At 38.4% G+C, this 14,882-nt stretch overlaps 1 protein-coding gene across 1 annotated transcript in view; it reads right to left on the bottom strand.

The window, feature by feature from the left end:
- Positions 1–14,882, bottom strand: part of LOC106907485 (copine-8) — a 74,955-nt gene that overhangs the window by 32,431 nt on the left and 27,642 nt on the right. Inside the window, exons 5-6 of the mRNA XM_088003366.1 lie at positions 9,054–9,093; positions 4,290–4,366 (exon numbers count right to left, since the gene is read on the bottom strand). Of these exons, the coding sequence (XP_087859492.1) occupies positions 4,290–4,366; positions 9,054–9,093 (117 nt within the window). The remainder of the gene's footprint in view (positions 1–4,289; positions 4,367–9,053; positions 9,094–14,882) is intronic.

Below are 14,882 nucleotides of genomic sequence, written 5' to 3'. Positions count from 1 at the left end.
TTGACTTGTGAAATTCTTATATCACAAGAATAAAGTGATCTAATACCGAGAGACATAATTGCTTTCCCTTTTGAATACTTTTAGTAGAATGCAGGAAGTTACTTTGAATCCTAAGTTGTCAAAGCACGTACAAAATGTGACCCTGGTGAGTACGAGCTGAACCATGGTTGACGGGAAATGTTCTGCGGCAGAAGGTACAAATTAGTGTCACAAAAAGCTGTGTGTGAAATGACGAACACTGCAAGGGCACAAAATGAGCACCACCTCTTATTTAAAAAGAATCAGATGATCAGATACAGATTAGTCGCCTGTTGCAACAGCCCTGCAGAAACATTAGACAATCTCCTGCAATGGTATCAAACAGTCTGTCTGCACTGATGTGAAATTACATGGGTGGGCTGCCAAATGTTTGAAGTGGCTGACACAGCAGGGCACTTGGCCCCAACTTCTGGCTTCCCTGCTGGTGGAGTCGTTCCTGGCAGCGTTTCAGAGTCAGGTGGCGTCTTATGCTGCTGCTGCGATGGACTTACACCTGTTTTTACCTTTTGCATTTTTTTTGGTGCAAAGCAGAGATATGGGCTTTCTTTTTTTTATTTTTTTTTTAAAGACCTTCCTTTTATATCTGCCTGCGATCAACAAAAATAAACTCACGGTCAAAATGTCACAGCAACGGAAAATCTGAGACCATGAAGCAAGTGTGTCATCATTAAAAAGGCAGTTTGAGTCTAAAGTGAAGAAATGTAGCACATTTGGTGAAAAATCAAATCCTGACACGTTTTTGACATGTGACTGTTGATATTGATGAGGATTGTAAAACGTAGAACGAATTGTATTGTGTCAACAACATACACTGACACAATACAACTAACTTTTCAACTTTTGTAGAAAGGTTGCAGCTCTTTTCTAGAGCTTCCACATTTTTTTTAAAGATATGCTAATAAAGTTTACTGCTCTTTAAACACTAACTGTCAAAGGTGTTCATATAACTATCAGTTTACAGATGGAGTCATTTTGCGCATTTTAAAATGAATACACCTTCACTAGCGCGGACAGAGCATGTGCGTAGTGTTGAATTAAGATTAATTAATGTACTTTTTGGGTCTTTTTTTAAACAATATTTGAGCAACAATGTCACTGGCCACCTGAGCAGATTAACCTGACTATTAGTAAATAAAAAACTCAAATTAATGTCACAGATTTGAATTTTTTAAATGTAATAGCATTTCTGTTTGAAATAAATTTGATTCATTTGGGTTTGACATTTTTGTGTAAGAACCCTCAAACTGTGGTGGTTTCACTAACGGTTGTCTTGCGTTGGCAGCAGAGTGCAGCGAGACACTTCACCCAGCGTGTCCTGTCTTTTGTCTTCCGTTGCTCTCTTTCTCTCTCTCTCACACACACACACCTCAAGCCCTACTGGATTTTGATTGAACAATGTAATTAGTTATAATTAGCCCTTATTAAAATTGTTAAAGAGCCTCCCCTGTGACTCTGGCTGCAGGTGAGCGTCTGCAGAAGTCTAACAGACATGTCTATACAGACACAATGCCTGTGAAATGACAACTGCAACAGCTGTTGGGCTCCGTGTCTCAGTTTCTTCTGTTTCTGCACAAATCAAACTTGAATTTAACAAACTCATTTGATTCAGTTTTCTTCTCTCTCTCTCTCACCAGCAGTAAGTGACATAAGAAATGCAACATAAATGTTTCCGACTTTGATATTTTACTTTTTCGTACTTTGTCTCCCTGTCAAGATGCATAATTATAAGACTGTCATACATAGCACGGTTAGCAGGGTTTTTGGAGAAATAAAAGCAGTCAGTAGTAGCAGACAGCTAAATTGGAACAAAAGAAGATAAGATGAATGCAATGAGATATCAAAATCTGAATTTTAAATAGAAATGAGGCTTAATATTGAAGCCAACATTTTTGAAAAGCCACTTTAATTCTCTGGCCAACCATAAAGTGCATTAATGCTGGGTGACATCTTCAACTCCAAAGCAAAAATGGCTTGCATAAAAAAAAAAAAATAATAAAATAAAAAAAAAAATCAAGCCATGCATGCTAAAAACACATTTCATATGTTTGATTCTCTTACTGTAAGGCAGTTTAAGATGTTTGTTGAATGTCTGAAATTGGTTGTTGGATTTCATGCCACTGATAAACTCATATAATTGTGAAATGAAATGAGAAAGATGAGTAGTTTATTTTACAAACAAAAAACAAAAAGTGTGCTTCCTTCCTTTACTCTAACAGCTCCAACTAAAGTCTCACTGAATTGCCATCAGATGTCACCAAATTAACAAGAGGAACATTAAAGAAGCAGTCAAGATGCTCATGATAACTTTGGAAAAATCCAACAAAAAGGTGTGCACAATTTTAAGTTTAGGTTAAGGAGGTTACCCCTCCTTTGTTTTACTAATTTAGCGTCATAAATTATGATTGATCGTGAGGAGGAGAGAGGTTTGCTGGAAGCATCCATCAGGGACGCCACATGTTGCACTCTGAACCCGTAACTCCTTCAGCAAAACGAAGTTACGATCAACTCTAAGCTTTAAGTGAGCAACTAAGCTCAAATAAGCTCAAATTAAAACAAAGGCAATTTCTAGATGAGAGCAAATTACTCCTGATGAAGCTCATTTAGCGTTTTGTGCTAATGCAATGAGCCGTGTTTGTTTGCCAGTAATCAAAAACAAAGATTCTCTGACAACACACTCAGACAAATTACAAACGACTAGGAGTTGAAGTCTGCTCTCCAGAGTGAAGGGTAAAATAATTTACTTCTCCATGAATGTTTTTACATCAAGTACCATCAGCATGGGATGATACTTGATGGGAGATTTTCCTTCAATTTCCAACTTCGAATAACCTTATTAAGCTTGATGTACCAGAGGTCACCGTGACGCAGGAAGTGCCAGAAGTTTCCATGGTGCATCTCACTCTCTCACAAGCTTGTGCAATTTCATTTTGACTCGCTGTTGCGGTGCATTATGGGAAATGAGTTCCATACCCAACATAATGGCAGACGATTAATAACAGATATTAAAATGATCTCACAAGCCTTCAGCTTCACATGTTTGATTAGAAGAGATTGTGCAGACAACCCTCTGCCTTTAGGAGCCAACTTTGTAGAATGAAGAAAGACTAATTGCTGTCCGAAATGAGAGATTAGTAAAATGAAAGTCCTTGATGCTCGTTAGCATATGACTGTTCTTAGGTCACATTAAAAACTGACATTTTATTGCCTCATATTAAGTTGTGTTACATTTTACATTTAATCTAGCTGAAAACATTTTACTTCAAGACGGTTAAACTGAACATAGATTCCATCAAAATTTCATTCCCTACAATTATATGCACATTTAACAGCTTCCAACACACTTTATTCTTATTTCACAGAATTTAATACTTTAGTCCAATTCTGTGAAAATTGACTTGAAACTGATGAATCCAATCAGAATCAAATTTTAAATCTGTGTATACATTTCAGCACAATCACACTGATTGCATTTAATTACAATTTGATTCACTTCTTCCGATTCCATAATTAATGATGATTAGTTCCACAATGTAGCAGCATTGAAACTCCATATATTGACTGAATGCTTTTTTTTTATTAACATTAAAGTTTAATGTTAATAAAAAAAGATGATTAATGTACAAAAAAGGGCATTTAGCACCATAAGAATCTGATACCAGCACAGGATGCAAAGTAAGTGCCACTAAAATAATAAGTGTTCAGCTTTGATTGCAAAAAAAAGAAAATAAAAAAAACCATCTATATTTGTATCAAGTATGTGTATGCAAGTGCATATTTTTAATTAGCAGCTTCTGTAACTCTGCACTTTTTACCTCAGTTTCCCCAGAAACAGCAGCCAAGAACACAACGCGCTGAAAAAAAAAGTCCAATTATAGAACATCATCAGAACTCGGTGTTCTTCTCGCAGAAATTAATGTGCACAAACTAGATCTCGAAAAAGGTCTACGTCCCTGATAAAACAGGAACATTTCCAGGCACTTTCTCATCACACTGACGATGGAATCATGGATGAACTCCTCTCAACGAGTCACCTTGTTGTTCTTTGTGTCGAACATTAAAGCGGATGAACATGTACATTCTGCTGCCAAGTAAGAATGAAAGCTGGGATGAAATCCAAAATGCTTTGGAGGTTTTCTTCTTTCACAGGTAAAGTGTGATTGACAGACTCTTCTGATGTTGCATACAGTAACCATCAATCACCTATGGTGAGACTAGAACTGGTGGTGACATTTCCTGCTAAATCGACTCACCCAAGAGGCTTTTCCAAGCGACTGCCCAGCGATCCAACCACCTCTCCCAGGGTGCAGTAGGCCTGGCCCAGGAAGTCCTGTGGAATCAAAGAGCAAGTGAATATTATTGACATGAATTGCACAAACATGCAAACACAGATGGCATTTTATCAGAAATTAAAAATGTTATTTCAACAATTCAGCACAAAAATTAAAAAACAAATCTTAAATGGATTTTAGGATACAATGCCCCTCTTTTGGTACATTTTTTCCTTCCACTCAACTTTCTGGTTCAAACTGCTTGGATATAGCACTCTCAGTGCCCAAGTTTTGCTGCTTTCCCTAAATAGAGCATCAATAACTGTGTGTTGAATGACTATCATAAAAACAAATGACAGAACAATATCACTCACTGTGTAATGAAACCAGATATGGTATGAGATGCACTTACTGAACTGAACTACTGACATAAATTTTCTTCTCTAGTTCTACATTCTAATTTATGGAAACATACCCAGTACCGTACCAAATATAAATATGGACATTATGCCATATTTATATTTAGGAGTCTTATCCTAATTTCACATTTGTAGCTTTCATGGAATCAAAAGTTTTAAAATGCAAAATTGTCTTATTTCTCCTTTCTTTTTTTTTTTAAACCAAGAGGTGAAGCCATTTGTCATTTTAGTGAAGCGCGTCTAATTTTAGCTGAGAACAGCTCTGAGCAAAACCAACATAATGGTCTCATTTGCTATACTCATTAGCATCTCCTCTCAGCTTTTTTTATTTTATTTTTGGATATCTATCATCAGAAGAACAATTTCTTACATTTTCTAGATAAAATAAAAACACATCTGCAAATGTGTTTTATGATATTTTTTCCCCTCCGTCTTTGAAGAGAAAATAACAAGCCGCAGAAGAACCGCGGCAGCTGCCAGCAGGGGGTCCATCAGAGGACCGGCTGTGTGCTGATAATGGCTAATTACAACAAATAGCAGAAACTGGTTGGGGAAATAAAGTTAAAAGAAAAGCTATTTCAACTCCAATCATCTAGATAACACTGATATATAAAGCAAAGAAAGTTCAAAAGAATGAACACTGCAACATGAAAAAAAAAAGAAAGAAAAACTTGTACGAACAAATAAAGTAACTTTGGTAGAAAGTACCACCTTTAACTTAGAGACCGTGTTTCTCTAAAGTACTTGCATCTGTCAGTTAAGCTTTGAAAAACAACATTTTACATTTGTACCAAACTATTTCATAGCTATAAGAAATTAAAACGTAATTATGTAGAAATGTTACTGATTTGTTCACAGATGTTTTTCCATTTTTATTGCTTTTATCGATTCACCATGATCAACACTTTTTGGCGTCTTGGACAAAAAAACCAAAACAATCTGAAATGTCAAACTGAAAATTGGTTTCTACAAAATGACAAATAAGGCCTACATCAACAACAAAGATCCAGCCAAATGGTGTTAGTAGTGTCACAATGTGTGGACCAGAGATCATCTGAGTGTGTCTCAAGTCATCCTTACATTAAAATTTTGGTGTTTAGAACATTGATCCATTGGTTAATCAGTATTCCTGGCTACTATTAGCAGCATGAAGACAAAAGAAAACATCTAAAGTATAAGTCAGGGGATGAATAAAAAAAAACATCCTGTGGAGTTCTTTAGATGGTCCCAACTTTCTCTAATACTAATATATTTTTTGTATACATTGCTAATATTTAAGATCACAGCACTTTGGGACAAATAAAAAAAAAAAAAAAACTTGTACGTTCAGCAGCTTCACTGTTGAGCTGTTCCATCTGGTTTTTCACAGCGACTGGCTTTCCTTGTTCAGTGCTGCGAATATGGTGAGCGTACCAATTCAAGTAGTGCATTCGCCTCCAGCTTGCAAATCTCAGAGGTCACGACACGGATCAACATAGCCATCTGCAGTCTAAGATTTCTAACTTGCAGTCTGTTAGCGCAGAAGGCACCTCGCCGGTCTGAAGCCAGCAAAACCCAAACCAGGAGGCTACAGAACGAGACGGTCAGGATTTCTAGGAGAAAACATTGTGTTTCTCTCGATGAAATAAAGGTGCAACAAAAAGTCAGAACACACTAGTAATGACTACCAGCGAAAAACATCAGAATAAAGTATTGAAACTCTGCAACCAACAGAGGATCTGCTTGTATTTCATATCCATCTTCAATCATGGGTGCAAACTATGTTTCAATCAGCGCAGCACGTTTCATTTCCTTCATGTGGATATCAGACTAGTTCTCACACAGTTATGACTGAGACAGCCCCGCAGACTGTACTTCCTAAGATAAAACACACCATCTAAAGCTCCCTGGCTTTCCCTCTGGGATCTGCATCAAGGCTGTAAAGACGGTAAGCTTCCTCTGAGTCAATGTGCGTGTCTCCACTTATATGAGGTTATTGATTTTAGACCAGCGAGGCAAAACGAGCAAGGGAAGAGAGAAGATCGCCAAATGGGTAAGACTAAAGAAAGAAACGAGAACAGAGAGGGAAAAAAAGGTTTACAAAAGGCCAAGTTATGAGGAAACATTCTGATATCGCTAAGTGGTGGGGATTTAGAGCATCACCATGCAATCTATTAAAACACTTTTCATATTTGGGCACGCACATTGACGTATGTTTGTGGTTGTGGGGGGATTGTGAGGTAAACCAACAGAGAAGTGAATAAATCTGAATAGTGTTGTGGCAGTGGGGTTGTTGTCCTGCTGTAAGGAGTGAACTAACCCAGTTTTAAACGTCCTATAAAGCAATTTTTTTAATTTGTTGTTTCCGGTAAACTCTGTATTTAGTTCTTTGCTTTTCTTGTCTATTACATTTAAACCAAAGAAACCAGGATGTCATCTGCATATCATCAAATCCATTATTCTGTCCTGATTGATCTCTTTGCGTTTCTTTCAATTCCAGAATAACATAATATGATTTTTAGTTTATTCAAAGTCACATTTATCCGACAAAAGCCCTTCACCATACACCCAATTCACCTCTTTTTAAAAACATCTATGTGTAGCAGCAGGACAGTGACGGTTTGCCTCAAAGTGGAAGAGAAACCTCTAAGCCCATAAAACAAAGCTAACCAATATGAAAGCCCCCTTGTGCATTCCTGCTACTGAAGACATATGATGGTGCAATATAGCGACCTGCAGAGAGGAAAACCTGCATCATCCTGGCTTAAGGTGATGAAAACTCTTTTAATTTTCATGCAATTCTTGATGCAAACACAGTCACAAATATTTCTGCATTTAAGGCAGGTGAATACTTCAAAAGCCACGTCTCAGAATACTGTCGACTTTCAGAGAATGAGCGGACTTTGTGAAGTCCGTCATAAGCCTGTGGTTGTCTGGGCTACCAAAAAGAAGAAGAATAAAAAATGAACTGTATGTATAAAAACACAGAAAGCCCCAAATGAATATGAAAATGCATGCACAACATGCAGCAGACTCGACCACAACTTGTGGATGTTAGTGAAATGATCAAATGTCTGCACTCAAGTTTTGGTCTTTATCAAATAAACAAGATTTCATAAAAGCGATTTGGTTTTCCTAAAATACACAACGCAGAGCTGCAGGCTAGACTGTGATCTCCTCCCTTTTTCTCAGCTTTATTTTATGTCTCCTCCAATAATCCACACTTTCTAAAAGCAGGCAACAGTCACACCTGAGCATCCATCTCATGTGTTATGTGGGCAGCGTGGCGGGCCCGGACACTTAAAAGCAAGAAAGGATGAGAGCTGTGTGGTGTGTTGCCTTGGGGCAAAGCAAAAATGGCTGTCTGTACCTTCTAAGAGGCAACATCGAGAGACACATTGAGCCTATTAGCCTGCACTCGCAAATATCCACAATGTTCTGTGATATTGCAAACGCAGAGTTAGAGGAGTTTGGGGAAAGCACTGGCAGATTGATCCAAAGCTCTGATTAGCAGACATGTAACAATAAAGAAAAATTGAAAATTGGCCAAGTCAAAGTCCAGACTTTAAGTCAAAGTATGGAGTTAAATCCATATCAGATGCTTTATAGCATTTACCCGACCAAAGTCAAGTTTTTCATGCTTGAAAACCCTTCAACACATGGTAGCAGTTTTCACAACAAGAATTGCTACAGTCAGTTATTAGGCTTAGGCAGCAATTACTTTTTCATGATTTACATTTACTAAAATTATCTTTGATATCAACATTTGTTTAATGTAACATTTTAACTGTAAGGGAGGGTGAGAATATTTGTCCACAGTACCGTAGATGTCCATGAATTAGGATGAGCTTGAGCTTTCCAATTGCTTTATATCAGTCTTTTGTGACTCTTAGTGGGAATTACGTCTAATCAAATCATACCTACATAAGTTGCATGCGATAACTTAAGAGTATTTATCCAGAAAAATAGAAAAGACTTTCCTCACCCAATGGAAAATAAACATGACAGTTTAGCGTCCAAGCTGCCTCCGGTTCTTTGAACTAGAACGCCCTGAAAGCAGCGGGCGGGTAATGGCTGTTATTACCTGCGAGGACGCTGCTGTTACTAATTACAGCTGTTGTAATCACTGGCATCAACGGTAAGAAGCGGGGTAGACAAATTTAATTTCTAAATGACCCACAGCCTGCTCCGAGACCGTACGAGTTTAGCAGACAATCAGCCCAGTCGTCGTAACGACCAGATTGCCGTTACGTTGCTAAAATGGTCCAAATGGGAGGAAGACACACACACATATACTCACACACACACAAGCACAAAGTGAGAAAGGAAGATCCAGAGAAGGACTCACGTGTTTCTGCAGGTTGGCACTCTTTGAGTCAACATCGTACCTGTGGAAATAAAGGAAGAAGGAGGGTCAGCACGTTCCTGATAGATGCAGAGTGGCAGGATAAATCAGTAACGGGACCCAATGGCTCGTCAATGAACACTTCGCCGTAAGCTCTGGGTACTCTGCATCCCAGTGTGCAGCGTTACAGCTCTTCCCCATTAAACTGACGCTAAATAAACTGTTATTCACACACAGGACTGTGAAAAGATGAGGATATGGGGACGGTAATGAGTCCGTCATTCTCCTGTTGTGTTGCCAAGAGTAGTTATAAGCCTTGCAGCTTTCCACAATTTGTCACACAAAGTCCCAGTATGATGCTGCCACCACCATGTTTCACTGGCGTATTAAGAGCAATTAACATTCTTAGTTTTTTTTTCCTCCAGTGTTTTACAGGCCTGGTGGGCTGCCAGTCTTTATTTCCCTCCCTGCCAGGCTTAAATTGGATTTTTTTATGTAATAGACTCAGTGAGATACAGTATGAAATATTACACTGTCTACATAAAACCCCTTTCATACTGAATAATACAGAATCTATTACCACTACTTCCGATCAAAAGATTTTTCAGTGTAATTTCCGAAAAGCTGAGTGGCTTGTTTTGTGTTAAGGTCAGATGTGACTGAAGATTGTTCCTCCTCGGCCTCCAATCAAAATTATTTAGAGAATCTAAAAGTATTCAGTCTCACCACGTCTTAACAAGTGAACATCCTCCTCCTGTCTTACCATGTCTTTCATTAGCTGCTAGCTCTGATTGTCTTGTTGTTGGGCTTTACATTTTAATGTCAATGTTTGGCGACATATTACGTAAGGCATAAAGCCAATGAAGACACCATATGACATGAAGGTATGACATAGTACAGCGGCAGTTTTTCTTTTCTTTTTTCTCCACTCATCCAATGTGATAAAACAGCATCATGTACAAATCTATGTTCTTTTGTTTGGTTGTGAAAGCACAAAACTATTAAAATGGTTGAAGAAAAAAATCTTTTACCCCAGTAACAGTGACGGTAAAGATGGATTAAGCTAGGTTTATTGTCGATGCATCGCTCCTGCCTGTTGGCCTCAAAAGCTACTATTTCCAAATGATTATGCCTGCTGAAGCAGCTCCGAATTTCTGCAACTTTGAACAATTTCTATCACAAAAACACCGTGGGCCGCTGGTGGACCCCCGCCATCTAGCAATCCAACCCTTTCAGGGGATTTTAAATTATGAGCTAAAAGTTACATCTGACCAGAGAACCTTCTTTTATTTATGTTTGATGGGCCTTCTACATGGATATCTTAAACAATATATTTAGTTTTGCTACTCTTCCATACAGTTCAGATTTGTGCAGTGTGAAGACTTTTACAAAACATTGTGCATTATTTTTGTAAGTGTGTCTGATTTGCCTCGTTTTTCTCTCTATGTCGCTCCATCCAGCCCGTACAAACAATATTTGCAGGAGTCATTTGTCTGGATACGCTCCCCCAGGCTCTGCGGAACGGCAGGTCATCAGACAAACCGTTTACTCAGCAATCTGAGATCATTTCACACCTCAGGTCATTTCACTCAGCTCTAAATATGGATCGCTCTTTGCAGGCTAATACTTAAGGGAAATAAGTAGGCATTTAGTTACTTTCTTAAAATGTTCTGGATGTTTAAGGCTAGAATGTTCAGATACTATAAATCTGAATCGGTATGGACAAGGTTTCTCTTGCGCAACAAAGTCTGGGAACTGGTTTATTAGTAAAGGTTGAGGCCCCAAAACCTGGATTTATAGATTTTAGGTTTTTGTTATGGAAGAGGTGAAAATGAGACTTGTGATGATAGGATTTTTGATGCAACTGGAGCTTTTATAGACAGGTAGAGCTGGTTATCCATCACTACCTACCAGGAAAGTGTTGGAGCCTCTTATTGTACGCGTCTCTCAGGAATGTTTTTGTCTTTGTAGAGTTTTCAGATTCTCCACTTCCCGACTGTTTCATCACACACAAAGTATTTACTTTCATTGTCTATCATTCACGAGTCGGATCAGCTCATCGGCAGAAAATGAAAAACAATGCTTGAAGAACGAGATTCTCTCTTTCCTCTGCAGAGATATGAATAACCATTTACGAGGGCTGACCGCTGGCTTAGTGTTGCTATAATTTTAACAAAAAATATTGCAGTTTCCAGCAGTGTGGTGTGCAAGAAAGACAAAAAAAAAAGCAAGATTTACCGACTTTACAAGAAAGTAAAGTGAGGTTTTTCAGAGATTCTGGGTTCCAGTCAACTGACTTTTAGTTTCAGTTTGAAGTTGTTGGGTTTTTTCCACAATGTCCGGGCTCGACACCAAACATTTCTCAGACTGCTCATGTCTCCATCGTCATTAATCCCTTCAGCTTTTCTTACGTTTTCTTCCTCTTGGTTCATTGCCAGATTTTCTAAATTACTGTCTTGCTTCTTGCCTTGTTCTCTCAGTCAACTGGAGTTTGCGCAGTGCCTTTGTGTTTTGTTTATTAAAGCCTTTTGTATTCGTAAGTAACTTTCCGCTTTCATAAGTGGGTTTACCGTACGGGGCAAAGGTTTTAAGCTTTTTCACCTTTTGACCCACTGTAACCACCAAGTTCAATGCATTACGAGAGGGTAGGGATTCGTTCATTGTCCAAACTTTTTGTAAACAAAAATCTGAAATTTGAGATCACACTGAGTAAAGCCTACTGCAATCATGAGTTTTTGTTCACTTGTTAGAGGGCATAAGTGAACAAAAACCCATGAAGACCAAGTAGCAGATCAGAAAGGTCAATTATAAAGTTGATGAGCTGGTTAAAATGACCATGTAAACCACTAGTCTGCCTTTTATGATCCAAAAGGTAATATTTGGCCTCTTATTTAAGAAAACAACAATATTTTTAGTTTTAAGTTATTTCCACAAAGTATTGACAAAAAGGGAATGAATGCAAATGAAAACTACTTTTGTGAGATGACTTTGCTATATTTTTTTTTTTTTTTTACAAAAATGTTAGCAACTGTAACAAAAATTTTATGGAGGAAAAAACCCCAGAATATATCAATATTACTTAAAGGCCTTGATTCATCTCATCATAGTGTGTATTTAAGAAGTAAAGATATAAAGTTTTGCGTAATAAATCAGTGAAAAGTGATTTCCATCGTCACTTTTCGCTTGGTTTTCACTTTTCGCCTCATTGTCATTGCCCATCTTTCACCTGCCATCGTCTCAGACGGCAATGCCCTCGACGGGCCGACAGTGGCAGCTTTATACAGCTGCTGATGAAAACAGAACAAAACAGGAGCCCCATGTGAACACACACGCACACACAGTCACATAAAAGCCTGTTTTTCACACACTGAGAATGCTTATCATGACCAATTCTCTCACAGCTACAAAAAGCTAACTTTGGTTAGAAGATGATCAACTCTGTTCAGACAAACATTAACCCAACTAACCGTGTCACTGCAACGGGACAAAGCTTATTTGTTGTGGGTAGGTCAGTCACAGCAACACATTTTACTGGACAACAAATTGTCCCAGAAATTAATGCAATAAGCAATAATAATGACATTTTGAGCCCATTTTCAGCTACTGCATTAATTATGTCAAAGTACATCCTCTGAAAAATGTAAAACTAAAGAACATTTGACACTGGAACTGGACAACATTTTATATACCCAAAATAAGTAAACAAAATAACAATAATTGAAATGGATCATAAAGTCTATGTATCCAAAACTGCTTTTCAAAAAACAAAAAAAACAAAAAAAAAACTAATGACTCACATTTGACAGGAAAAACAGGTCAAAAGTGGCAGCTAGTTTGCAGCATTTTTCAGAACACCGGCTTTTCAACAGTAGTAAAGCATCTCTCCCACATGGAGTTCATCAATCCCTTTTTAATTTAGCATGCGATTAATTTATTGCTTATTGTTACAGGCTTAGTTGTGGAGCCAAATTGAGCTTTAATAGGGCCCGCACCAACTTGCTCGTCTTCCTGATTTTCCATTCGCTCTGTTCCTTACCCATCACATGACAATCAGTTCTTTGCATTTCGAAACATAACTTGTCTTCAAAGCCATTTTTCTAATCCCTCAGGTGTCTGATCGTCATGCCTGTCAGGTTCTTCTCTAAAGAGAGTCTGTCAGTCAGGATTCTCAGGTGTAGTTTAGCTGAGACGCCTCATATTCAGATGACTGTATTTGGAATGCTGCTTTAATAATTACCAGCTCTTTAAATCAGCCGACCGGGTGAAAATATATTCATTCAAAGATAGAAAGAAAGCCCAGCAAGTTGAGTTTGATTCATTTTCATAGTCCCAATTTATTAAACACTTTAACAATACATAATGAGATTAGTACCACTGTACAGCAAGATTCCAGTTCAATTAAATGAAATTGCAACAATGCCTCATCCTGAGAGTGCACGTGGCAACTGTGGAAAAGATGAATTTGCTTTTAATAAAAAGAAATATGCAGTAAAACTACAATTCCCCAAAAAACTTCACATACATTTCTTTGTAAAAACTATCAAAACCCACAAATGTTTTGGGTTTTTTCCACATAATATATAACAATACTAATAAAAATGTGTTTGAGGTGGTAATGCGAGAAAACCTGATTATATATGGTTTGGAAATTTAAAATACCTTACAGTGTTAAGTGATCTTTAAAATATTAAAGTTTATTGGTCTTTGAGAGGGCGAACTTGCATTATTATGCCATTGTTATATTTACTTGAAAATCGTCTGAAAACTACAATATTTTGCTGGACAATCCTGCAAAATTTGTCATTGTGACAGAGCACATCACTCTGGGGGAAACTGGTGTGATCTTACTAGTAAATCTAAACTAGATTCTCTGGAGAGAGGATATCATGACAAGCTGCATGTTTTTTTTTTTCATGCACAACAATGCAAGTAGTAGCAGCGTGTGCTTCTTCTGTGTGTAAATAGACTAACTGGTGACTCGTTGTGGTCCACCGGAGCATATTCAATATGAAAGGTTAAATGCTTCTCTTTTTTTTTTTCCCCAGAAGGAAAACCGTCTTTCCCTACATCTCCAGCCACCATCCCCCGAAACCCCGGTTGTTATGGCTACCTGCTACGGCCGCACACAACCGGCACGCAAATACCCACACCGTGGCTTGGGCCGCGCCACATGTGGGGAGAGAAGCGCAAGAGGCACACATCACTTTTGGTTTCGTCTTGGAATGAGTCTGAACAGCATGTGACCGGGTGACACATCTCCTGCACATGTGAGCGCGGAGCGTGACTGAGCGACTCGGTGGAAATGCCAAGGTGGGGATCCTCCATTGGTCTGGCCGAGCACCTGAGCAAAAAGGCTCAGGATATTTTAGGTGTTGTGATTGGAAATAGTCACCTCTTACAGAGCTGCCAGGATCCAGGTGTGAACCCGACATTCCAAAGATGCTAGTCATATTTCGTTCTCTCACAACATTCCACCCACGCAAACTATTTTTTCCCCCCACAGCCTTTTATTTTATTTTCTTCACTTTTTTTTTCTTACTACCGTCTCAGACCCAGCCTCTCCTCCCCGTCGCGGCCTAACTTTCACAATGATGGTGAAAACTGTTGCCGCTCCTCTGTGGTTTACGGATAATTTAATTAATCTTTTCATTTTAAAAGAGAAACTGTAATTTGCATGTAATTAACGAGAAACGGCATCACCTAGAGACGCTGCTGGCAGGTTGAAAACCTCTAAAACCCTATCGGTATGCGAAGGAAGACCAACGAAATGTCAGATTCCTACGTTTGCACCTCGCGCAACCAAAAAGGACCAGTCAGTAAATCTGAAGTACA

Source organism: Poecilia mexicana, unplaced genomic scaffold (assembly GCF_051168715.1).
Source record: "Poecilia mexicana isolate PSO_F unplaced genomic scaffold, ASM5116871v1 scaffold_23, whole genome shotgun sequence".
In the NCBI taxonomy this organism is placed as follows: Eukaryota; Metazoa; Chordata; class Actinopteri; order Cyprinodontiformes; family Poeciliidae; genus Poecilia; species Poecilia mexicana.
Note: the sequence above shows the minus strand (reverse complement) of the source record. Positions and strands in the feature narration are given on the sequence as shown.